This window comes from Cervus elaphus, chromosome 23 (assembly GCF_910594005.1).
Source record: "Cervus elaphus chromosome 23, mCerEla1.1, whole genome shotgun sequence".
Classification (NCBI taxonomy): domain Eukaryota; kingdom Metazoa; phylum Chordata; class Mammalia; order Artiodactyla; family Cervidae; genus Cervus; species Cervus elaphus.
This window is the reverse complement of record NC_057837.1, coordinates 80,524,828-80,551,379: the sequence shown is the minus strand read 5'-3', so window position 1 is coordinate 80,551,379 and position 26,552 is coordinate 80,524,828. Positions and strand designations below refer to the sequence as shown.

Genomic DNA, 26,552 nt, shown 5'->3' with positions numbered 1-26,552 from the left:
ACAAAAACTGGTGGTAGTTTGTTACCGCAGCAACGAGAAACTAATAGGAGCGCACGGAGGCTCCCGGGCCGCCGGCCGGCTCTGTCACGCTTCGCGCTAAGCCGCTTCAGTCGCGTCTGACTGTGTGTGACCTCGTGGACCACAGCCTGCCAGGCTCCTCTGCGCCTGGGATGCTCCAGGCAAGGATACTGGAGTGGGCTGCTGTGCCCTCCTCCAGGGCATCTTCCCGACCCAGGGATCGAACCTGCGTCTCTCACGTCTCCTGCATTTGCAGGCCGGTCCTTTATCACCAGTGCCTCCTGGGAAGCCCGGCTCTGTCACTGCAGCTGTGTAACCTTGGCAAGGAACGTGTACCCTCAGAGACTCTCCTGGAAAATGGGAATGAATGATAACATGACCTCTATAGAGTGGCTGGCACAGGATAAGTGTGAGGAAATAAACAAGACAGGGAAAAACCACAGCCAGAGTCCACAGTCATGAGTGTCCTTGCTCACTGGCCTCTCCCCTGCTGTATCGCCTGACCAAACTTTTCATCTGCGTATTTACACCTAAAACCTCACCAGTTTTAGGGAAATAGAAGTACCTCATTTACCTCCTTCTTTGATTTCTTTCTATCACATTTATCACAACAGTTCACCCTTTTAAGAAAGCTGTTCTCACTCCTAACGAATGGCAGAGACTAAGGCATGATTTATCTGTCATAAACTGTCATTTATCACAAATAGAAGACCGTCTCTGTTTCACCTGGATAAGAAGTTTCTAAAAACATTAGTCTTTCATTTTTGTTTGTAGTCAGTTTTATCCTAAAAAGAAAAATTGCCTAATTTTGCTTTTTTAAAAAGAAGTAAATGGAATACTTTCTGGATTGAAAATCCTGATTTGCGTAAATGATCTGCCTACCAATGCTGTGCCATAAGGAGGGAGAAGAGGAGCCAGTCAGGATGGCTGGGCAAAGTGTGCTGGGAGACCCAACGCCAAAACTCAGACACCTGGTGGAGGGACAGACCTGGGACCAGCATCTCTGGTTGGGAAGGGAGCAAACAGGTGTGACTTGGCACTCATGGCCTTCCCCCGACTGGCTGGCTTTTCAAATCCGGTTCCCCCACTTGGATACAAGTTCCTGAGAACAGGACATTGCATTTGTTGTTGCAGTGACCCTAGAGTTTGGCCCAGGCTCTGAGAGGCACAGAAAGCTTGCAGACGCTGACAGATTAATGAACCGCGACACAGCAGACCCGCCAGGAGACGAGCAGGAGAAGCAGCTGAAGGGCGAGTCCTCGCTCCTCGTGGATCCTCTGCAGGCGCTAGAGCCCCGAGCAGACAGCACGTCTCGTTGTGAAAAGGAGGCTGGGGGTCCCTAGTGCGGCGCGGCAGCTCGCCAGCCTTATCAGACACCAGGCACGTGTGCTAAATGTGCACGGCGGCTCCAGGCTGCCCCCACCCACACGTCCCGTCCTGGGGCCATGCGACCCAGAAGCAGGAAAGGCCACCGCGCGCCGCTGGCTTTTCTCCCTTTATTGGGAATGAAAGGAGGGTCCTCGCCCGAAGCCCATGCCCCAAGCAGGCGTCCACTTAAACCTCACCGGCCAGCAGGACGGCACGAGACCATGCTAGTTGCGGGGGTTCTGGGAGGTCGGGGCCACTCTGGGCGAAGAGGAGGAGGCGCGGGCTGGCCCCTGGCCCGGCCTGGTGTCTGCCAGCACTGACTCCCAAGGACGCAGCTGAACCACAGAGATTGCAGGCATTTACCTGGGCTCCAGCGCGTTTCCTGGGCGCCCGCCCTCTCTGCCCTTCCACTATCTCTCTGGATACATCTCCCTCAGCAGACAGTCTCCTTACCCTCAGCTCTGCCCCCCGCAGCCCCGCTGGACACGCCACCCAGACAGACCCTGCGGCATCAGGCCGCTGCTTCAAGCGGTTACAGACAGTTCTGCAAACGGCCCGCCAGATGCCCCACCTCCGCGCCCCTCCTTGCAGCAGGCACATTCTCTGAGAAATCTCATACTTCTCAGCCTCTTAGCGCTTCTTCTCATCAGAAGTTCTCCTGGAGAATTTCTGTTTGGTAGATGTATCCCATCCGTTTCTTCTCATTGGCTTGAAAGTCACCTGCCTTGACTGTGAATTCTCTGTTCAAGTTCGGTGTTTACCGCCCACCCCAGAGCTGGTGTTCCTTCCTACAGGGTCTGCATTTTCAAAATTGAGATATAACTCACATACCAGATAATTCACCCTTTTCACGTGTATTATACGACGTGGTTTTTTCTACTGTATCCATGAGGTAGTACAGCCGTCTCCACTGTCTGACTCCACGTTTCATCACAGAAATTCCATCAAACAAGGAAATGCCTCGAGCAGTAAATCCCTAGCTCTCCTCCCCCACCCCGGCAACCGCGAATGCACTTCCTGCCTCAGGATTTGCCTACCCCTGACGGTTTAGATACAGAGAACCACACCATAGGTGGCATTTTGTATTCGGATCCTTTCACTGATCGTAACGTTTTCCAGGTTCACCTGGGTTGTAGTGTCTTTCTGATCACGGGTACCTTGGTGGGTGTGGGGTGGTTTTGATTGCCTTTCCCTGATGACTGAGGGTATTGAGCATCTTCTGTGTGCTCATTGATCATTTGCATCTCCCACTCTGGAGAATATGTCTCCTTTTTTAAAGAATTTATCTATTTATTTGGCTGCGTTGGATCTTAACTGTGGCACAAGGGACCTTTGTTGCGTCACGTGGGACCTTGCCAAGCAGCCCACGGATCCTCTAGTTGGGGCGCTGGGGCTCCATGGCTCCGCGGTATGTGGGATCTTAGTTCCCCAACCAGGGATCGGACCCACGGCCTCTGCCTTGCCAGGTGGATTCTTCACCACTGGGCCACCGGAGAAGTCCCTGTAAAGTCTTCCTGATTTGGCTCTTTTCCCCATCCTTTTCCTCTGGGCCGCTTGTTTCATATTACTTTCTGGCTAGCTATTCTCAGTGTTCCAACTAGTAATTGCCTCTGTCTAGCAGTGTTCTGTGTGGGCTGAATTCAACCTGCTCCCACCTCCCATCTCCAGAGTTTAGCGTTCGTGTCCTGATAGCTGAGAGCATTAAGACAGTGCTGTATGATTTTCCCTGGTAAGCTTTGGTTTTTCTTCAATTTTACCATTTAAAAGGCGTTTAATATGGTATACATGATCAGCGTTCCTGCTGTTTTTCTTCCCTGCCACCCTTGGGGGTGAGAGACATGTATCATATTGCTGTCAAAAATGTGAATCTCTGGAGCCTCTTTTCGGGAATTAATCTGGCAGTGTCTATTTTTAAAAATTAAATGCATGTTAATTCGAGTGCAGTGATTCTACATCTGTAACTCTATTCTATACAGATAAAGCACTAGCTTAGGACTTTTGATCATAGAAGTTTTCCCCAGCATTGTTTGTAATGAACATGGAAAAAAAGTTATTTGGAAACTATCAAAATGTTCACTGATCAGCCAATGACATAAACGTCCTTTGGTATATTCATATTAAGGAACATTTTGCAGCTATTTTGAAAAGATAAGGTAGATTTGGGATATATTGACTGAGGAAGGGGAGAACTGAGGTTATCTCAGTCCATTTGGGCTGCTTAGACTTGGAGGCTTAAAAAATAACCGTTTACTTCTCATGGTCCTAGAGGCTGAGAAGTCCCAGCTCACGGTGCCAGCAGATTCCCTGCCTGGGGAGGGCAAGGTCCTGGGTCACAGTCACCTCTTCACTGTATCCTCACACGGTGGAGGCGGGGAGAGAGCTCTTCGGGACCTCCTTTACAAGGGCACTAATTCCACTGATGCGGGCTCCATCCTCATAACCTAATCGCCTCCCAAAAGCTCCACCTCCTAATACCATCACAGTGGAAGTTAGGATTTCAGCATATGAACTTTGTGGGACACAAACATTCAATCCATAACAATGATGCATAAAAGCAATCAAAAATCATATCTAATATAATTCTGTATTTATAAAAACCAACAAGGACAAATACAGCCTCCAAATACTTGTATCTGGAATGCTTGTATGTATTTGTCTGAGCGTGAACAAAGTCTGATAAGCTACACCAGGCTGCAAAGATTCGTTATACTGCAATGAAGGTGAGGGACAGAGACAGGGAAAGGGAAGCATTGAGAAATTAATCACATGGGAGGTAAGCACATGTTAAATGTGTGTTACTAGCAAATTGAGAAAAAAATAAAACATCTGTCTTTGAGTGACAGTATTTGCTCATGTTGGAGCAAAGACTGGTTTTGCTTTTAGGTAATCTTTGCATGTTCCAGACTTTTATAAGCGTATGACTGACAGGAGCTGCATGCAAGTGGGGGAGGGGGCTTCCCTGGCGGCACGTGGTGACGAATCCGCCTGCCGGTGCAGGAGACAGGAGTTTGGTCCGTGATCCAGGAATATCCCACATGCCTCGGGACAACGAAGCCTGTGCACCGCAACTGCTGAGCCTGGGCTCTGGGGCCTGGGCTCTGCAACAAGAGAAGCTCGTGGGCTGCAACTAGGGAGTCGTCCCCGCTCAGCACAACTGCAGAGAAGCCTGCAGAGCAACGGAGACCCAACACAGCCAGAAATAAATAAAAATAAACAAAAGAAGAGAGGGAGGGAAAATGCTGAGAGTCTCTGGTGCAGTCTGGCCCCCACAGTCACTAACAGTGATGGCTGACTTCAGAGGATGCTTTCAAGAGAGCGTGTAGGGTAAGTCACCTTTTGCCCACATAATGTTTGAGTCCAGCATTTTCAGCACCAAATGTTCAGACATGTCGTATCCAACTGACAGTTGAGAATTCTCCCCGCCTGCCCCCCAAACCCATTCCTTTCTTTTACTTTTGCTAGACTCTCTTGGAGAGGACATCCTGCCCTGTTAATATGGAGATGGAGAGCATGAAATCTGATCATTCGGTGAAGGTTTCAAATCTAACATCTTCCTTCAAGCCACAAGCAGCTGACCCGTGAATCCTTATTTCAAGATCTTTAAAACAACAAACGCATTTACACAACACATAAAGCCACGGTTGTTTGAAGTGTCATTTGACTCCCGCAGCCTGACCGCAAGGGGGTCATTTTTGCAAAACGGAGGTCTTCACCGTCTGCCCCAGGGCCTGTGGTAATCCTTTGATATTCAACTGGAGTTCTCTTTTGAAGAACTTACTGTGTCATCATCTACATTTCCTTCTCCTTTGTGAGCTATTTTAACTCCCTCGGGTCCTCAGCCGACAGTAACCCTGTGTGTGATCCTTACACTGCCCTGTGAAGTCCGCAATCGTTTGCAGTTTCCCTCTGCGATTAGCATGCGCTGTGGTCCCTCTCGGCTTCTATCCTGACTGGTCACTGTGGAGACGCATATGACGGTGTGTGAGCGGGAGGCCTAAGTGGACACTCCGTTCATGAATAAAATTATGACGACAGTTTCCAGTTTGCTCTTTAACCTTCAGCACTGGAAATGTTTGGATACTGAGTTCTTAAGAGAAAAGAATTCTAGGGACTTCTCTGGTGGCCCAGTGGTGAAGAATTCCGGCTCCCAATGCAGGGGCCCTGGGGTTCAACCCCTGGTCAGGGAACTAGACCCCACATGCCCCAAATAAGACCTGGTGCAGCCAAATTTTTTTTTAAAGTGACTTTATTCTCAGAGCTACAGTTTCTACGCCTGTAAAATGGGAGGGACCATGATACCTGGCATGCGTTTGCTGTAATACAGAAACAAAACATTTCTTGTTACATTCAGCATTCACTTTACCACCTGACATGCAGGAAGCATTCAATGAATATCAGCTATTGTGTTCACAGTTGTATCAAGTGAAGATTGTAGCTTTGGCTCATGAAAAAAGCAAATAAAAGGTAGCCCTTACTCAGAAATTCTGAATAGCGTCATGTGAACTGTGTATGTGTGTGTGTTTTAAATAGGTAACAGATCGCTGATGAAGCAGTTTGTCTTGACTAAGAATACTTGGGGCTTGGAAAAAGCATCCTTGAACCTTCCACGGCCCAGGTTCTCAGATTTCTGAAGATCAGTGAATTCGTATCATTGCCCTTTAAATTGCATTTACTTGTTTTTGGCAGTGTGGGGTCTTCGCTGCCGTCCAGCTGGGGGCGTGCATTTCTCAGCGCAGCGGCTCCTCGTGCTGCGCAGCCGGGGCCGGGGGGGCGTTCGGCTCGGGCTTCAGGAGCCGAGGGCCTCGGGCTCTGGACCGCAGGCTCAGCAGTCGTGACGCACTTCGCTGCCGCTCAGCATGTGGGGTCTTCCTGGATCAGGGACCGAACTCAGCTTCCTGCACCGACAGGCGGATTCCTCACCGCTGAGCCAACAGGGAAGCGCATATCGTTACTATTTCAAAGTCTGTCCAGACCCCCCAAGTGTATAGGTTAACTCATTGGAATGACTCCTTTCCTTAGGCTTCTGTTTAGGAAATGCATAGTAATTATACCATATAAATGTAACCAAAAAAATAGTATTTATTAAATATCCACCTATGTTAAGTACCTTGTAGGAAGCATTTTGCTTAGTCCTCCCAATTACCTTTTGAAGAAGACAATTATTTTCCTGTCCATTTTTTTTTTTAAAGAAAATTGAGGAAACATGATATAAAGAAACTTGTCCAGGCCACATATTTCATTTTTAGAGTTAAACCCACGTTCCTCTGATCCACAATCTAAGTACTTTTCAGCGACACCAGGGTGTCATGGGAAGTAAGTTCTCCATCATGTGTTTAGATAAAATGACTTTCTTAAGTAAGACACACACAGACACATACACACACACACACACACACACACACACACACACTACAAAATGTCTTTTCTGCACTAAGGAGATCAAAATTTTCAACTCTCCTAAATAGTTGGGAGCTTCCATTTGCATTCTTACTTGATTTCTTTTTATTTTCCTTAAACTCTTACACATTTTTTACAGGGGAAGTAAAATCTCTTTGGTATGTCATCTGTCTGCTTTGTGAGAAAACCTTTTATTGAAACCAGATTCCAGATGGACTTCTCCCAAGGTTTTCGTAGGAATGAAAAGCTTAGTTCTGGTCACCCAGAAGGAACTTTTTATCCTTCCCATAATAATGTGAGGAAGGCATGGAGGTTATCCCCATCTTTGCAAGACTATAAAACCTGGAACTCCAGTGGGTTTTCTTCCCAGTCATTCACAAAGACTGTGCATGTGTAAGTTAATGTTTCGTAATATAATTCATTTGCTTTTTATGCTTATCCAAGGTCTCAAGTGACTGTAATATCTTTCCCCACGTGGATTTTTTTCCTTCATTTTTACTGAGAAAGCAAAGTGTTGGTGAGGTTTTTTGTTTGTTTCTATACAGCTCCTTACAAACCACTTTCCTGCATTTCATTTCCTTTCCTCCCCTTCATCCCACATTAAATGCCTCCTGGATATATTTGAAGAGCCTGGAGACAACGTCTCAAGGAGAAGATTGATTGCTGTTAATTAACAAGTGAAACAGGTACTGACTAAGTCGCTGAAATTCTCTCCAAGTCACAGAGTATGTACTTAATTTAAAACTGGAACGAGTGGAAAAACAAAAAAACAAAGATGTACTGGCTGTGGAATGGTAAACCAGCTTCAGGGACAGCTGGATCCAGCTGTCCAAACGCACCCATGAACCTCTTGGGGCTTTCATCTGTGTTGATTCTCAGGCAAGCACTCTCGAATGTGATAGCCAAGGCCACCAGTTCCAGACCTACCCCCTTACTGGCTTGCCTACTCAAGCACAAAGATCACCACTCTGTTCTAGTAGGTTCAGCAAAAATCACAAGATTTATTTTTATTAGTCTAGCTTAGGTCATGTGCCCTCCTGAGAGGTGAGCATTTTAGCAAGAGAAGTAGAAACTCCAAGTGATGGAACTGGATATGTGCTCACCCACGTTTGGGGAGCGGGCAGAGCTCCGTAGTTATGCGTTGTCCTATCTAAGAAGTCCTAAGTCTCACAAGTTATCAAAACACTTAACCCATCTTCTGATACAGTGCTTATGGCTGGCATCTGCTGTAACTCTTGGTGCACTGAAGTTTACTCTAGGTACTTTGTGTAAGGAATGGATCCTTTATCAAAGCAATGCATTGGCACTTTTTTAAAGTCTGTCTATGCGAAGATTTTTTTTCAAACTTTTTTTCAAACTTTTCAACTTTCTCTGACCAAAATGCTCTTACTTATCACTAGCTAAGAGAGCAAGGAAGAGAGGCAGAAAGCTCAAGAGAGCTCAGCTATGATCTTGGCATTTGAAAAGCCCTCCCTTGTTTTGAGTCTTCGGCTCCCCTTTCTCGTGAGCTGGTTCCTTTTCTCCCTGCGTGGGGCGGCCCCACAAGTCATTCACATTCACTCTGACACTTCGACTGCTTGATGTGCGTACTTGGCATCCTGACACGTCCATCCGTCACGTCCTCATTCCCCCGTTCTCCCTCCCTCTTCTCTTCTGAGTATAATATTTACCACAATTAGGAATTCCAGGGCCATAGAGAAATGATAACCATGGGCTAGAAGATACACCCAGTGCTCACGCAGGGTGATTTCCCTGAGGTCTGAGTTTATGATGGGCCCCTGGTGCTTGTCAATGGTCTTCTGTGCCGTCTCTTCTCTGCGCCTCAAAGCTTGACGAGGAGGCCGCCATCGGCCCAGGAGTGCGGGGTGCAGGCTGTCTGTGTCTCTCCGTCTGCGTTACTGTTTGTTCTTGACTTCAGACGCAGTGAGATACTAGAGCTTGGCAAAAATAATTGCTAATGGATGTGTGTATCTCTCACTACTTACGAGCGATCTATGACCTAAAGAAACCTCAGTTCTCTTCTTTTAAGACAATAATTTACTTATTTGGCTGCTCCGGGTCTTAATTGCAATATGTGGGATCTTCAATCTTTGTTGGGGCATTGTGTAGTTATGACGCATGAGAATCCTTTCACTGTGGTGTCTGGTTCCCTGACCAGGGATGGAGCCCGCCCCCCTGCAGTGGGAACATGCAGTCTTAGCCACTGGACCACCGTGGAAGGCCCTAGCGTCTCTTCTTTCCCTTTCTATTTTCCTACAGATATTAAGACGCAGTTGACTCCAAACTACACAGTCACAGTTATCTGTCAATTATTAATCAGCTACTATGGAAAGGCAGGGTTCCTGATTCTTTATATGTTTTATTCTTGAAACATCACAACTCTACCAGGGAGCTTCTGTTTCCCCATTTTACGTATAAAGAAATTCAGAGATTTGCAGTGACTTGCCCAAGGTCACACAGCTTGTGGGTAGAGGATCTTGATCTTTTAGAAGAGATTGATTGATTTTGGCTGCCCTGGGTCTTTGCCACTGCACACTCATGCTTTCTTTGGTTGTGGCGGGCGGGGGCCGCTCCCTTGGAGTGGGGCTCAGACTCGCTGCCGTGGCCCTTCTTGTTGCAGAACACGGGCTCTAGGGCGCACGGGCCTCAGTGGCTGCAGCCTGGGGGTTGCCTTGCGGCCTGTGGGATCTTCCCAGGTCAGGGGTCGAACCTGCATCCCCTGCACTGGTCAACCACTGGACCGCCAGGGCAGCCCGAGAGTCTTGACCTTCACCTGTGATATCCAGTTTGTAGTGTATCTTCCTCCTGAATAGCACACTGCTTTAAAAAAGCGACCCAGAATGTGAGGTGGTTCCATTTGGTCTATGCAGAGTTCAGAGCAGAAGCGGGTGGATTCTGGAAGCAGAGCCCCTCCCCGGAGGAGGCAGAACCCATATCCAGTCTTGTGGCCGGGGTATAGCCCACCTGCTTGTGCAGACGGCTGCACCTCCAGAGGTCAGAACGGAAGCGTCTGAGCAGTCCTTTTTAAAATCTGCTGTGTTCTCGGCAGCCACGCTAACGCGGGTGAGATGCAGAGAGCGTGACCTCTGCAGTCAGACCTCGGCCTGTAAGCAGCCTGCTCGCTGGGCGGCCGGGAGAGGACGCCCAGGTCCTTGGCCGTCACTTTTCTCCCTCAGCAGTAACGATGGTAACTGACGTTGGTGACGTTTATTGAGCACTTGCTATATTCCAGGCACCACTTGACGTGCTTTGAGAATATTAACCCACGGAATCTCCGTAACAAAATGATGGGGGTAGGTTCTACTGTTTTCCTCATTTTACCAGAAAACGGAGGCACGGAAAAGCTCAGTAACTCAGAGTTAAATGGACAGTCCAGCTTTGCGCTTCTCAAATGTGCGTTTGGCAACACCCAGAGACATTTCCGGTGTCCCTACTCGGGGTGCTCCGGGCATCTCGAGGGGTGCTGCGGGGCACGAGGTGGACCCAGCAAAGAGTTCTCCCGACCCAGACAGGAGGCAGAGGCCGCAGATTTTTCTCCTAAGCCTGTGACGGCCGGCCTGCCTCCCAGGTGACATCGTGATGACCTGCCTCTCCCAGGATCCCGTGGAGGTAAAAGCAGACGGTCAGCGTCCCCCACACGGCCCCTGGTGGGTCCTTTCCTCCTGGCTTCCTCCCCTCGCCTGGGTCGGAAGATGCCGGGACAGCTGACCTCTGCCCCGCGGAGGGGCCAGGGCCTGGCGGGGCCCCGGCCTGTCTCCCCGCCTCTGTGTGTGAAAGGCCGGGAGTCTGTCCGCGCCCCTCGCTGTCCTCGCTGGGGTGAATGACCGCTGTTCATGTTTGCTTTCACAGTCGATCTGGGAGCCGGCGTCCGGGAGGATACTGTGGCCGCTTCTTCCCCCGAGACAATGGAGACCGGCGCGGCTGCAGAGGCCAACGGCGAGAGTCTTGGGAAGGAGGCCAAACCCCGGGCACCAGCTGCTAAATCTCGTTTTTTCTTGACACTCTCTCGGCCTGTACCAGGGCGTACCGGAGACCAAGCCACGGATTCATCCAGCGGGTCCGTGCGGCTTGATGTCAGCTCCGATAAAGCTCCGGGAAACAAAGGCCCGAGTGAGCCCATGGCGCTTCCGTTGGCAGCTGCACCCAGGCCCGGCCCGGATAAAACCCCGGGGCAGACCCCGGCCCAGGCGGAGGGCCTCCCTGCCAGCCCTGGGCCGGAGCAGCCTCCGTCTGCGGCCGGGGCAGCAGCCCCCGCCAAGCCCAAGGACGCCGGCTTCTTGGACAAACTCTTCAAGCTGGACAAGGGACGGGACAAAGCCCCCGTGGACCTCCCCCCGGAGGCTGAGAGCACGGAGCGCCCTCGCCCCGCCGCCGAGGTCCCTGGGTTACCCACGCAGGCCGAGGATGGCCCTGCAGAGACGGTGAGACATCCGCCTTGCTCTTGTGCACGCTCGGGGGGTGGGGTGCCGGGGGGCGCTTGCCGGCCGGGATGATCGCGCGCGTCTTGCTCTGCCATCACTGAGGGGTCCTGACAAGGTGACAGGCCGTAGGTCCCTCTCGAACAAGCGGCACATTGTGGCCAGTGCCTGCCCGTGCTTCTGTGGCAGAAACATCTGTTGCAAGAACAATAACAGCTCTGGCATCTGTTTTATGTAACAGAAAAGAAGAGGTGACTAACATGCGGATGGATCCGTCCCTCCATTTATCAAAGGCAGAGCTGGACAGGTTGCATTTATGATCCATGGAGTCTGGAGGAAAGGCATTAGCAGAATAAAGACGGTTCCTAACAGACTGTAATACCCGCCCGTCTCAGTAGCTGGTTTCATATACAGTGTGTTTATGGGCTTTTTTGGGAATGCATTGCATTTCTTACTTTTAATAGCCTGGGCTAATCTTTAACTATCTTCTGCACTAAAGCGTGCGTAAAGGGCTTTTACAACTCTGGGCCAACTCTTTTGTGTACAAATTATTTTCCAACACACTGGGGTAGTCCCTTTGTAAAAACAAGAATTTTTTTTTCTTTTAAGAGGCATCCGAATTAGTCCTTTTCTTTCCTGTGCAAAGAAAGGCAAGTTCTTTTGATCTTAAAAAAAGAACATTTACTTTTAACTTTGAGAGTTTGTTTGTATTGGGGACCCAGAGAAGAACTCTTTGAGTGAAGAAGGAAATAAAAGTAGATACATTGTATTTTAAGACCCTTATTCCTCTAGCTAATGGATTTTTAAACAACAGTATTTTTCAAAATTTGGGAGTCAAGAATCTCTAGTTGAGATTAGAGCCAGGAAAAAATTAGGTGGGCTGATTATTATTACGTGGTTGTCAATATAATTGTCTTAATGACAGCTAGCATCCCTGCCAGGTTGCTAACAGTAACGCTGACTGTCATTTATTTAGCATTTACAATGTGCCAGGCGCTGTCCAGATGTTATTTTTCTTCAGAAAAATAAGTATCGCATTAATCTGACACCACCAGGTGGTGTCAAGAATTATATTGTAAATACTAGACAATAGCTGAAAATCCTGGACAGAGCTGGGGAAAGAAAATAAGGTTCGTATGTTAGGCTCATGCTATCAGCATCCGTGTCCTTTCTGTAAATTTTTATTCCAAGAGCTGCTTTTTCAATTTTCTTCCAAAAGTTAGAAAAATTGCCCTTTAAATGCCCCCTTCCCCAAATGCAACAGTTCAGGAGCCTACTGAATAAACTTTCTGTTTAATTCAAAGTGAGTCTTCAGATGTATGCTGGCATCAAATCTTTGCCCTTTCCTGATGGCTCAGACGGTAGAAGAATCTGCCTGCGGTGCAGGAGACTCAGGTTCAGTCCCTGGGTGGGGAAGGTCCCCTGGAGAAGGGCATGGCACCCCACTCCAGTATTCCTGCCTGGAGAAGCCCGTGGACAGAGGAGGCTGGCGGGCTACAGTCCAAAGGGTAGACAGAGTCGGATATGACAGAAGCAACTTAGCGTGCACGCCCACATCAGATCTTTACCGAGTGCGACGCTGCCAGACACAGGCGAGGCGCGACCACAGCGGTGGGCAGGAGAAGGTCGCTGGCCTCGGGGGGTTTGCCGTCCAGTGAGAGAAGAGGTACAAAAAACTCACCGTTATGATGCAAGCACCCAGGGCTCCAGCGGGGGCCCGGGAGGGGCCACGTGTGGGAGAAGTTGTCCAGACTCCAGGAGAATCAGTCTAATTGGTCCAGGGAGGCGTCTGTCAAATGTTTGCACCTGGAGCCCAGAGTCCTTGTCTTGGATCAAGGACATCAGTATTCATGAATATTTGAAAAACTACCTACTGTTTTACTTGGAGCAGGGGTCTCTTGTGGCTGTCCCGTTAATGGTCATGGGCTCCCAAGGCCGCTCTGAGTTTTGCGTGGTCATGTTTCATTTCCATGGGCATCCAAAGCCAGCCCTTTGCCCAACGTGGGAAAAGACTGCGTCATCTATGGAAAGAGAATGAAGGACTGAGTATTCCATCTCTGAATAGAAAAATCCCCAAAGTAGTCAAGTAAACCAGTTCCGTCTCTGATAACCGACCCTTGAACATATTTAACCATAAAAACTTAAGGCAGTCAATCCATTCCTATCCTAAAAAATGGGCAGCAAAGTTTAAGAATTGTGCTTTATCAACTCTATTTTTTTTTAATTGCACGCTCTTTGGGACAGCACCTCAGTTGGAATGAAATGAGTTCCAAAATCAAATTTGATTCAGGAGATGGGGTCTGTGTTGGCCACATGGCAGGTATTTAATATACCAAGGCCCGTGGGTGATATTTTGAAGTTACAGTAACCTCTCAGAAGATCTAAAAATGGTCACTTATCGTTCTTTTGGAATTAAGTGCATTGGTTTCCTTAGACTCACCCACGAAATTTGCATCTGTGTTTGTTACACAGCAAATTTCCATTTTTGGTTAGTTGTGTCATTGGAATTTGAAATATGGAGGGCTCACTCTGCCTGTCTGCCTGCGTGCATGCTCAGTCATGTCCAACTTTGCGACCCCATGGGCTGTAGCCCCCAGGCTGCTCTGTCCATGGGATTTCCCAGGCAAGAGTACTGGAGTGTGTTGCCATTCCCTCCTCCAGGAGATCTTCCCAACTCAGGGATCAAACCTTCACTGGCCTATGGAAAAGTTATGAAATAGACGCTGATGTCTCTGCTAGTCTGTAAACTTGTGGATATTCAGATACATATATTTGCAAAGATTTTAAACAACAACAGAACAGCCTTCTGATTGTTAAAAGTTCTGACCTGCTCCCTGGCCATACAGCCTGTATTTAGTAGGAAAAATCAATTGTCTTGGAAGTGGAATGAAAGAGGACGGCCCACAGAAAGTAACAGGAATAAAACTTCTCAATCAATGGCTTTCTTGGTGGGAAGAGCGCATTATGCATCCTTGGCCATCAATGTATTGATTCAGAATTCTGAGGGTAAATTATGCCCTGGGCTCAGCTGTCCCTCCCCACCCACCACACAAACCCTTACCCCCAGTTTCACTGCTGTGTTCCTTGCTGGATTGGAATTCCAACCGCAAACCCACAGAGCTGTGAACTGGGAAAAAGATACCACCATTTCATTCTAGGGGAAACACACAAATCTTCTGTGTTTTCAGAATGACAATCTTATTTTTGTGCCTCATAACACTACATTCAGAGCATAGCATAATTAAAACAAGGCCAGAATTCATGAACAAATGAAGCATTTACTACATAGGCCAAAGAAAAGATAAATTATATGCCTGAAAGGTTTCACTGAGCTGTGATTCACACAAACCAACGTGTTGGCAGGGAGGCTTTTTTTTTTTTCTCCATTCCCCAACAATTGAACCAGAACTTCAAGATAAGCATTTATTTAGGAGCTTCATTCCCCTCAAAACTGATCACATCATGAAAACTTGACCTTTTTTGGTTAAAAAAAGAAAAACATTAAATTTCTGTTGTCACTGGCAATTCCAGAGGTGTCTTTGTGTTGGGGGTAGAGGAGATGTTTTAAGTGTTGCCAACAGATTCAGGAGATTTAAACAAGGATATTCTTTTTCTTTTAAAGTTGAAGTAAATTTTGCAGTTGTTATTTAAACACCAAATTTGTGCAAGGCATCTAAATGAAAAATTATGGTCCTGGACCTTCAAGGATTGTATAATGTAGTAGGAGACACACATTTTCAAGGGAGGTTGTGATTAAAGGCATTGATGCACAAATTCGTCCAGGCTACAGATGTTAAGAGAGCATCAGATATTAAGCTGCAGATATTAAGAGATGTGCTGATCAATCTCAATATGTCCCAAATGGAGCTCTTCATCCACACCCCACAACGATGACAACAAAACACCTACTCATTTAATCCATAGGCTTCTCATCTCAGTTAATGGCAACTCCGTCTTATAGCCCTGCTTTTTAGCGGTGGAATTGGAATGGAAGAACCAGGGTCTCCAGAGGCCTTCCCTAGGTGGTATAAGGTAGAGAACCAACACATAAGCATCGCCGTCAGGTTACATGGGTTTCCAGTCTGCCTCTGTCACCTACTGGCTGTGCGACCTTGGCAAGTTACACAGCTACTCTGAGCCTCAGTTTCTTCATCTGTACAATGGGGGCAATAATCATATCAAGCACATTTTTACAGTATTCACACCTGTGAAAGCTAAGTCTTTGAAGTACTTAACACAGAGATATTGAATTCTGAGAAAAATAAAATTTAACTACTGCCATAGTTTTTCTTCCTATTACTTCACAATTTTAGTCTTTTTACTCTTCCCTTCCATAGTCTTCAACTAAAACTTGCAGAGATAGCACAATTGAATCTAACTTTAAAACCGCATAAGCTAAGGCCTAAGTCCTAATCTGGGTTGTAAAAAAAAGATGCAGAAATAGTGAAATTATTTTAGAAAGAATAGAACGTCAGTGCTTATACACACGAGCCTCAGTTTCTTAGTGTGACATTCAAGGTCTCTATTAGCTCTCTTCTGTCTGTCTTCCTAACTGTATTTTCTCCTATTCCCGTAAATTCATCTGGTCAAAATTGCCAACAGGTCACATGTGCAGACACCATCTGCTCCCCAGGCCTCTCTCTGCCTTCATCTCCTTCTCTCTCTGTTTATCAGAAATTTACTTTACCTTCAAGGGCCAAATTCTCCATGAAGCTGATCAGATGTTCCCCATCCTGGGTGGTTTCTGAGGACATGAATTCCTCTAGTATTTTGGGGGTATTCTATATATTCTGTGAATTTCTGTGATAAAATCTCTTTGAAGGAATCATCTCATTGAAACATCAAAATGTCCAACGGAATTTTAATATCTTTATCATTTTACAGATTAAGAAATCAAAACTTTAGTGAAACCAAGCCACTTACCCCAATTACGCAGCAAAAGACAATTGTCCATCTCTAAAACCCATGCTTCTCATCCTCAATGTTATATTTTTACCAATTATTTGAAACTGCAGTAACACTGTGACTATGGAAAACTGAATGATAATGAGAGGAAGTGCTATTCAAAAATGTTAGTATATGCAAGTGTGGAAATACCAAGTTAACCTCAAATCAAAAACAAGCAAACAAAAAATCCCACCTACCTCCAACATTTGAAAGACCAGGTAAAAATTACAAGGTATGTTTTTATTTCATGTTGTTTACCTCTGGTGATAAGGTCATAACTTAGAGAAGTATCCACCCAAAAGACTTTGTCAAAACAGAGGGAAACCTCACCTTTAATTATCAAGTTATGAAGTAAGCGAGGCTTTTAGCTATGGTTGTTCAGTCGCTAAGTCATGTCCGACTCTGTGGCTCCATGGACTGCAGCACGCCAGGCTTCCCTGTCCTTCACTATCTCACGGAGTTTTCTCAGACTCATGTCCATGGGGTCAGTGACGCCATCCGACCATCTCATCCTCTGTTGCCCCCTTTTTGTCCTGTCCTCAGTCTTTCCCAGCATCAGGGTCTTTTCCAATGAGTGGGCTCTTTTGCATCAGGTGGCCAGAGTATTGGAGCTTCAGTTTCAGCTTCAGCATCAGTCCTTCCAATGAATAGTCAGGGTTGATTTCCTTTAGGAGTCACTGGTTTAATCCTTGCTGTCCAAGGACTCTCAAGAGTCTTTCACAGCACCACAATTCAAATTTTAGCTATAGCACTGTAATTTTATGAACTTTATAAATTAGCACTAAGAAACCTTTGATATAAAACATTTACGGTAGCAGACATGATGTGAAGTGATAGCAGCCTGAATGGATATGGAAATGAGTTCAGATTCTACCACTTTGGCAAAGTTTGCTAAAGTTAAATAATAGCAGTTGCCCCAGTTTTTAATAGCTTGTTATTCCTAGGCCAGGCAGTAAGCATTTGGCACACCTTATGTGCTTTGATTCTTGTAACCACACAAGGTAGACTTTTTTATTGCCCTTTAACAAATGAGGAAACTGAGGCTCAGAGAAGTTAACTTCCTGGTTCAAGGCCACACAAGTGAATTGCAGGCAGAGCTGGAATTAAGACCTGGCAGCGAGCAAAGCCTCTGCCACTCCGTCGTTCAGAACCTTGTGTTTCATCCACAAGAGGAAGATACTGCCTGCCCTGAGGCTGCCGAAGGGACAGAAGGAGACATAAGCAGTCAGTAGTCAGGAGGCTAAATAAAAGGGTGGTATTTGCTAAACTGTCAGAAACTTAGAAATAAAGAATTATGAAATAGAGCAAGTGGTCTTCCAGCATGATGGAGTTTGAGTAGTAGATCATCTAGGGTACCTTTGGCTGCAATTTTAAAAAAATAGCAGAACTGCTGACTCAACAGTGGATTAGTTAATGTGGAAAATGTACATTTCTTGTACATAATAAATAAGAATTTGAGAAGTGATGGGTTCTGTCCCGTTCAGCATCTTCACAGCCCCAGGATGCATCTGTCTCCAACACCCTCTGAGTATCGACTTGGTTCACAGGCTTGTGGGTGTTCGCTTTCCTTTTTTGTGGTGTGGTTAATGTACAACATTCTATAACTTTTAGGCATACAACATAGTGATTCACAATTTTTAAAGGTTATACTCCATTTACAGTTGCTATAAAATATTGGTTTTGTGGTTTTAAGAAGGCTGCCACAGTTCTGAGCAGTGTGTAGAGTCATAACGTCCTACCAGATGAAATATGAGTTTCCTAAAATTTGCTTATTGGAGGAACTGAGTCACATGTTTGGTTGGAGGTGCAAGGTCGGGGAAGGGTGGAAAGTTTCTTCAACAGAAAGCAGGCTCTGCCAGCAAAGGTGATATGCCGCAGGTAGAAACCAGATACATTATTTTCTGTCCAACTTCATGTCAGAAAATCACTAAGTGGATGGAGCTGGTAGACGCTACTGCAGCATCTCCCTATGATCATGTATTTAAATACACTCGTTGCACTAGCTCTTTAACTTGACCACGACCCGTAGAGATAGATGAGAATTCACAAAATAGTGCCATTCTTACAGCAAGTAACATGGGCTGATATTTTCTACTCTTTCTAATCTATTTCATTTGATAGCTTTTAATGCTAATTTTGGAATTCCCTGGTGTCTCAGGAGTAAAGAATCCACCTGCCAATGCAGGAGACGCAGGCTCCATCCCTGGGTCAGGAGGATTCCCTGGAGGAGGGCAAGGCAACCCACTCCAGTTTTCTTGCCTGGGAAATCCGTGGACAGAGGAGCCCTGTGGGCTATAGTCCCTGGGGTTGCAAAGACTCAGACACAATTTAGTAATTACACAATAGCAACAACAATGCTGGTTTTGACCCACTAAATTATGTTCCATTCCACTCATAGTCACAATCTGAAGTTTGAAAGACTCTTTTCCACCACCATCATCCTTTTCATATAGGGAGACAGTGATCTTGAAGGAAGTGACTGTTTCTTATGCAACTGGGTGTGTCCAGGAGATCCTGCCTGGCACACCTTGGCAAGCAGTAAAGTTCTTTAGATGACTCTGACAAGGATAAAAACGGTGCCCATCATGTTCCAATTTTTCAAAGCGTGTTAGAGGATGTTGTTGTAGTCTCATGCTTAGCTCCGCCAAACACACTTTCAAGAAAAATGGTTTCAAAATGTCTGTATGCTGTGCTGTGGTTGTTGCTGTTTAGTTGCTGAGTCATGTCTGACTCTTTCGTGACGGCAGTCCGCCAGGCTCTTCTGTCCTTGGGATTTCCCAGGCAGGAATACTGGAGTGGGCCGCCATTTTCTTCTCCAACCCAGGGACTAAATCAATATCTCCTGCATTGGCAGGCAGATTCTTTACCACTGAGCCCTTGGACTGCAAGGAGATCCAACCAGTCCATCCTAAAGGACATCAGTCCTGAATATTCGTTGGAAGGACTGATGCTGAAGCTGAAGCTCCAATACTTTGTCCACCTGATATGAAGAACTGACTCATTGGAAAAGTCCCTGATGCTGGGAAAGATTGAAGGTGGGAAGAGAAAGGGATGACAGAAGATGAGATGGTTGGATGGCCTCACCAACTCAATGGACATGAATTCGAGCATGCTCCGAGGGTTGGTGATGGACAGGGAGGCCTGGCGTGCTGCAGTCCATGGGGTCGCAAAGAGTTGGACACGACTGAGCGACTGAACTGAACTGAACTGAGTCACTAGGGGAGCAAAACGTATGCTATAGAAGCTTTAATAAACTGTGCAGAGTCATATATCTCTCCTATTTACTTGATATTTTCATTCAGTCTTCAGTATGTTATGGTGCAAATCCTCATGGTTGAATATTAAGTGAATTGTGTTTTGCAGTGAACTGGCAAACTATATTTTGAGTTTGCTTACCCTTTGGAGAAGGAAATGGCAACCCACTCCAGTACTCTTGCCTGGAAAATTCCATGGACAGAGGAGCCTGGTAGGCTACAGTCCATGGGGTCGCAAAGAGTCGGACACGACTGAGCGACTTTAGTTACTTACTTACTTACCCTTTGGCATTATCCAGTCTAATTCTCTTCTTCAAGGTTATCATAGCAGCCCTGATTTGTTGAGCATTTACTGACTCAGATGGGCCAGAGATGACTGAGTGACTAACACGACACAATAATAGCCCACAGAGGGGTGGAGTAACGTGGCTAAGATCACGTGGCTAGAAAGTGGCAGATCCCAGTTTGTCACCTTCATGGTTGACCACTGTGAGCTCAAACAGAGGGAACGCTTTGAACTTTTGGAAACATCTTATATCTTGTTTAAATTCCTGGAGCTAGTATTTCCCAAACTGATATTCTGTAGACTCATCAGCTCAGTGAGATCAGCCTGGAAATGCGGCACCGTCCCCGAGTAGTTTCGGGAAACAGCACTTGCTGTGCCGTCTCCCGAAGACCCCCGGTGGACACCCGCCTACTGACGGCTCTGAGAAGTCCTGCAGCCGCCGCGGCTCTGCTTTGTTTAACTGAGTGTTTCTCAGGCTTCCATCTGCAAAGAACTATCAGTTGTCTAACCAGTTGGGTATACCTCCTAAGGAATAGTTCTTCTAGAAAATGCTGAGCTAGGCACATAGACCAAAGTTGAAAAATGGGCTCCTGTGGGATGTATGAAGCTGCACATAGGTTTCATTTGACCTCTGTCCGCGGAATTCTCCAGGCGAGAATACTAGAGTGGGTAGCCCTTCTCTTCTCCAGCGGATCTTCGCAACCCAGGGACCAAACCCAGATCTCCTGCATTGCAGGGGGATTCTTTACTGTCTGAGATAGCAGGGAAGCCCATTTGGTCTACACAGTGTTTTAAACAATATGTTAGTCCGTTGATAGCATTTTGGAATTGACAAAGTTGACAGCAGTTTTGAATTATGAGATTTCTGTAGAATCCCTATTTCGTACATTTCTGGCAGTAGGAGCTTCCATCCCCGGTGGGCTGTGAGTTGTGCCTACCCCCAAACGGGTTGTTCCTCCACAGTTTGCCCACGTGCCCAGCCTCCCCAGGCGGCTCCGCAAAGTCAGCACGTGAGCTGCTCTGTTCTTGTGGCAGAGTTGGGAGTACAGTAAAATATCTCCAACACAGACCACTTTTCATCCTTCATAGCGTGTAAGACAATTTGTAGCAACTTAGGCTAATAAGCTGTAAATCCTGCCTGACGTTCAGTTCGTAAGCAGGTGTTGAACAGTGGATCGGAAGGATCAGTACTTTTCGTTTATTCATTCAACAAACATCTGAGTGCTTTCTTTGTGCCAGGAATGATTTTAGGATGAACAGAATGTTATACCCCATGCGAGCTTTCATTATAGCGTAAAGATCAACAGTTTTGTCCTTGTTCAGTCGCTAAGTCCTGTCCGACTCTTTACAACCCCATGAACTGCAGCATGACAGGCCTCCCTGTCCGTCACCATCTCCCGGAGTTTACTCAAAGTCATGTCCATTAAGTTAATGATGCCTTCCAAGCATCTCACCGTCTGCCACCCTCTTCTCCTTTTGCCTCCAATCTTTCCCAGCCTCAGGGTCTTTTCCAGTGAGTCTCCTCTTCGCATCAGGTGGCCAAAGAATTGGAACTTCAGCTGCAGCATCAATCCTTCCAATGAATATTCAGGGTTGATTTCCTTTAGGATAGACTGGTTTTATCTCCTTGCAGTCCAACGGACTCTCAAGAATCTTCTCCAGCACCAAATTAGAAAGCATCAATTCTTTGGCGCACAGCCTTCTTTATGGTCCAGCTCTCACATCTGTACACGACTACTGGAAAAACCAGAGCTTTGACTGTACGGACCTTTGTTGGCAAAGTGATGTCTCTGCTTTTTATGCTGTCAAGGCTATGATCCATGAAGGAGAAGACAAATAACCAGAAAATAATCAGTTCCAGTGAATAAAAAGGGTTACAAGTGAAATAAACAGAGTTTTGAAATATAAAGTAGAGGAGAGAGGAACCTGATAATTAGGATTGGATACAGGGTAGGGTCAGGAAGGATTCAGTCTAATGCAAAAATTCAGGGAAAAGGTTGTGACTTTTATTTTCCTGAATAAGTCCAAACAATTCTTAGAAAATATGCAACCTAATTTTGCAGCATTCAAAACAGTTTTCTCACTTTCGGGAAGTGTTTGTTAAACAGATGACGAACTTGTTCTAGGCTATGGGTTATTTGCTTTTATATTTTAAAGTTTTTTTTTTAATGTTGGATTCTTTCTCTCTAATAAATGTAAAATGTCATTATCAGTCTGGGGGTTGTCCGTGTTGGAACTAATCACAGAACCGAAGCATCTTCCACAGATTCTTTTTTGCCCGACATGACCTGGGAATTACTCTGCGCCCACTCTTTACCTGCTGTGAATGCATTTTTCAATTTTGTATCATACATGGTGGACTTTATTTAAGGATATGCCAGCTCGTGTGTCCTTAGGAATATCCCCAAAGTAATTACTGCTGCCTAAAAAAGAAGCGAGGAAAGAACATTTTATTGCTTAATTCTCTACCCACATTTCACTTGCCATCAGAAATCAAGTTGAAAAATTCACTTACCCCTCAAGTGGAGGAGTTACTGAGAGAGAAAATGGAAAACCCTTATTTATAGGAAGAAAGTGTGAGTTGCTTTCTCTGATAGATTTCTTTCCACCTTCCACCTATGACTAAAATGGACAGCTGGTTTGTTTAATCTCATAAATATCACATCTCTGCCTCAGTCAATACCACGGGCTAATGAGGCTCCACCATGTCGAGGCGCTGTGTTACACTTCTGCTGCCAAAGGTGTAAGATGAGCTATTAATAACCCGAGGTCATGTCTACAGAGTATTAAAACAGGTGGTGAGCTTGTGATTTATAATAAAGCATATCATACGGGATAATTGGTCCACCCTGGCTTGATTCAACCAGGATAAGCAGCTAAAATGAACAGGGTTCCCTCTCTCCTTCCAAAAAGAGGAGGGGAAAACAGGTCAGTGGAGCATTTTTTAGATCTGGGTTGTGAAGATTCTCTCACCTAGGAAACACGCCAGAAGATGGTGAAAAGTCTAGATTTCAGGATCTTCCCTGGTGGTCCAGTGGTTAAGAACCTGCCTTCCATCCCTGGGCGGGGAACTAAGGTCTCACATCCGGATGCCGCGGAGCGGCTCAGCCCGCGAGCCGCCCTGGAGGCCTGAGCTGGAGGCAACAGAGACCCTACAAGACACAGCGAAGGCCACGTGTGCTGCAGCTGAGTCCTAAACGAAGTTTAAGAGTAAATACAGTTTTTAAAGTTGCCACTGTGAATTTTTAAAAAAAATCCAGACTTTACACTTCCATATTTTTTATGTTATTTTTATTGCCCTCTGAAGTGTCTGGTAATTTCTCAATCAACTCCTTGGCTCACTAGGAAGTTTACTTCAACTGTGGCACTCTGGCAGTACACAATTTTTAAGTCTTAAGAAATTTGGAAGGAAAATATGACATCTAGGAATTTATTGAGAAAATGCGTAACGTTTTATCCATAAGGTTTTGTGTTTTTTGAAGTCCCACATTATTTGTAAGAGAAAAGTTCAGTCTCTCAGTCGTGTCCAGCTCTTTGCAACCTCGTGGACCGCAGCACGCCAGGCCTCCCTGTCCATCACCATCTCCCAGAGTTTACTCAAACCCATGTCCATTGAGTCAGTGATGCCATCCAACTATCTCATCCTCTGTTGTCCCCTTCTCCTCCTGCCCTCAATCTTTCCCAGCATCAGGGTCTTTTCAAATGAGTCAGTATTTGGCCAATACTTACCATGTGGCCAAAGTATTGGAGTTTCAGCTTCAGCATCAGTCCTTCCAGTGAACACCCAGGACTGATCTCCTTTAGGATGAACTGGTTGGATCTCCTTGCAGTCCAAGGGACTCTCAAGAGTCTTCTCCGACACCACAGTTTAAAAGCATCAAAGCTCAGCTTTCTTTATAGTCCAACTCTCACATCCATACATGACCACTGGAAAAACTATAGCTTTGACTAGATGGACCTTTGTTGGCAAAGTAATGCCTCTGCTTTTTAATACGCTGTCTAGGTTGGTCATAGTTTTTCAAGTTGGGAAGATCTAAAAGATCTAGTTAGAGAGACTTTGCACTGATTCTGGTATACCCTTACACTGGAGATCATGAACAGGATGACATAGAAATAGAATTATTGATTGTGAAGATAGCTATAACATAATGTTAAATAAGAAAATCAAGTTTCAAAGTAGTATATACAGAAATATTCCTTTAGGATAAATATCATGTTTGCCTTGCCTGTCAACATGTACATTCATCCTTCTACCCAAAGAGGGACTTGAAATGCAAAACTGCAAATTGTTGTTAGTAGTTATTTGCTGTAATGGGATAATGGGTGCACTTAATACTTTTATTCTTTGCTTATGTAAATTTTCTTTTTTTTATAAATGAAGCAAGCACAGAGAACTGCCTAAGTAAAAGGAAAATATTGCAATCTAGGTAGTTTCCCAGTTCCTCCACTAGACGGCGCTATGAAGCTTGCACCGTCCTGAGCTGTGTTAGAAACTGCCGCAGTAACCAGAGGTTGAACAGGGGTTATTTTCACGTACAGTCATTCTGGGACTGTGCAATCCGGAGGTTGCGTGGCAATTTCTTGTTCAGAAATAACACTGGCTTTTAAAACGCACAGCTAATGTGTGTTTTGGAAAGAGAAAAAACTGCGGATGGGCAGTTTTCAAAGTTCTTTCATAACTGTATTTTACGGCTGTGTTATTTGAGTTCTTTCCTTATTTTTGCCATGAGCTTAAAAGATGTGAATGCATTTCTATCTGCTGATGTGAATTGGGCAAGAATAGTGGAAAAGGGCTTCCCTGGTAGTCCAGTGGTTGAGAATCCAGAATACAGGGGACACAGGTTCGATCCCTGGTCGGGGAAGATCCCACATGCCTCAGCGCGACTAAGGCTGGGGGCCAGAACTACTGAAGGCTGACTCCCTGGAGCCTGTCCTCCAACAAGAGAAGCCACTGCAAAGCCCATGCACAAACAGGGTCGGCCCGCTCCACGGAACTGGAGAAAGCTTGCACAGAGCAGAGAAGACCCAGAGCGGCCGAAAAATACATGTATACATAAATCCTAGGAAAGAATAAAGGGAAAAAAGTAAAAATGCAAAATAAACTCCCGGGATAGATCCTCCTTCGGTGGTTTTGAGCTTTGTAGTAAAACGAGGTGTTTAAAAAAACTCCCAAATTACTTCAGAAACGTTAAATTTCCACTAAAATTTTTAGTAGACTTTGGTCTTGGAATCCCTTCCTGCTTATTTGCTTAGTTTCTTTCCCTTTTAGGAAAATTGAAGGATGAGTGTTTAGCTTTGAGCGTGAACGGAACCCCATTTTTCATCCTCAGTGTGACAGTGGGTGTGTGCAGGCGGTGTGCTCTCGGAGGGAAGAAAGCGAAGCCTGGATATTTGTCTGGAGACCGTTGTTGCTGAGCCAGTGATGGCCTTCGTGCCTCTGGGGCAACCAAGTGGGAGAGGAAGTGTAGCTCTCCGTTTTATCCCAGACGGCATGTGGCTCGAATTTCTAACAGATGGAAGCAAGTGGGGTAATGGGTTTCTGTACCAGTCGACATTGCTTAGACAGATTTTCCCTGTTAAGCTGCGTGTTGACCCGTGATTCTTGGTACAAAAGTTCAGAATGAACCCAGTGCTGCCTGATCGGTGGGGACCTCTAGGTGAGGTAGACATTCATCACAAGTAGTTCCAGGCGAGGCTTTTTCAGCCTTGATCATCCTGCCTTCACTTATATTCTCACTCGGACAGTGCAGACCTTGCTTCAAGGGAGAGGGAACCCTGCTAACAATTTACAGTGGAAGGAAGGTCCCAGAAGCTCCATGTGGGTTTGATCACAGACAATCAAATTATGATAAGGCAGCACAATTTTTCAACGTGACAAATTGTGATCCGTTAACTAGTGTTTCGATCTGTTTGCCCTTTGAAGCCAATTGAAAGGGAAAGAAATGTATGTAGGTCTCTTCCGCACAGATGAAGGACTAGCTGATACCACGGATGCCTGTTTGCTTAAAAAGAAGTTCCAGATATTCCCTGGAGAAGCCTGCCTCGTTCCTGGAGAATGTTTCTGTCTAAAATTTCCACTTGCTCAAAATGGTCCAGAGGCCTGATGAAAGTAGCAAAGATATATCTGTAGCTAAGGACAAAGATCCTACAAATAACCCAGTGGTTCAGGCGTCAGCCACAAACTGGTGGCCGTGGGCCAGCTCGCGCTCCCCGCGGTGCGGTTTGGCTCTCTGGATGTCTTCTCTAAGTCTGGATCAGTCGTCCGCACTCTGCTGTATTTATTATTTATTTTTGTCCGTGCTGAGTCTTCGTTGCTCTGCAGATGTTTCTGTAGCTGCGGTGCCTTTTGCCGTGGAGCAGGCTCCAGGACGCGCCGGCCCAGGCCTTGTGGTTCCCCAGCTCCAGCACTGGCTCGGTAGTCGGGGCCCACGGGCTTAGAGGCTTCTCGGCGTGTGGGGTCTCCCCAGACAGGGGATCGAAACTGCGTCCCCCAGACTGGCAGGCGGACTCTTCACCACTGAGCCACCAGGGAAGCTACCCATTTTGCTTTGATTTTAATTTCTAATACATATCGCATTCACATGGCTCAAAATAAGAAATTATTAAATGGCATACTTGTCTAGCAATGCCGCTCCCGACAGATAATCCCTGTTTGTATTTTTAAATGAATCTTTCCTGAGCACATACAAGCAAAAGACAAGCACAAATTCACGTTCCTTCTTGTTTAAGCAAATGGTAATATAATATGCACTGTGTTCTAGCCCATGTTTTTTTTTTCTCCAGCTAACACAACTGTCTGTATCTGTACAGCTTCCAAATCTGGAACACATAGTTTTCCAATGAATGGATGTACCATGAGTTATT

General features: G+C 46.0%; 1 protein-coding gene across 7 annotated transcripts in view; it reads left to right on the top strand.

Moving 5' to 3' along the window:
- The window catches only part of BCAS1 (brain enriched myelin associated protein 1), a 98,600-nt gene that overhangs the window by 21,132 nt on the left and 50,916 nt on the right, over window positions 1-26,552 (top strand). For all 7 annotated transcript variants that reach the window (XM_043883410.1, XM_043883409.1, XM_043883411.1 and 4 more), the window contains exon 4: window positions 10,633-11,204. In XM_043883410.1, coding sequence (XP_043739345.1) covers window positions 10,633-11,204 — 572 coding nt within the window. The remainder of the gene's footprint in view (window positions 1-10,632; window positions 11,205-26,552) is intronic.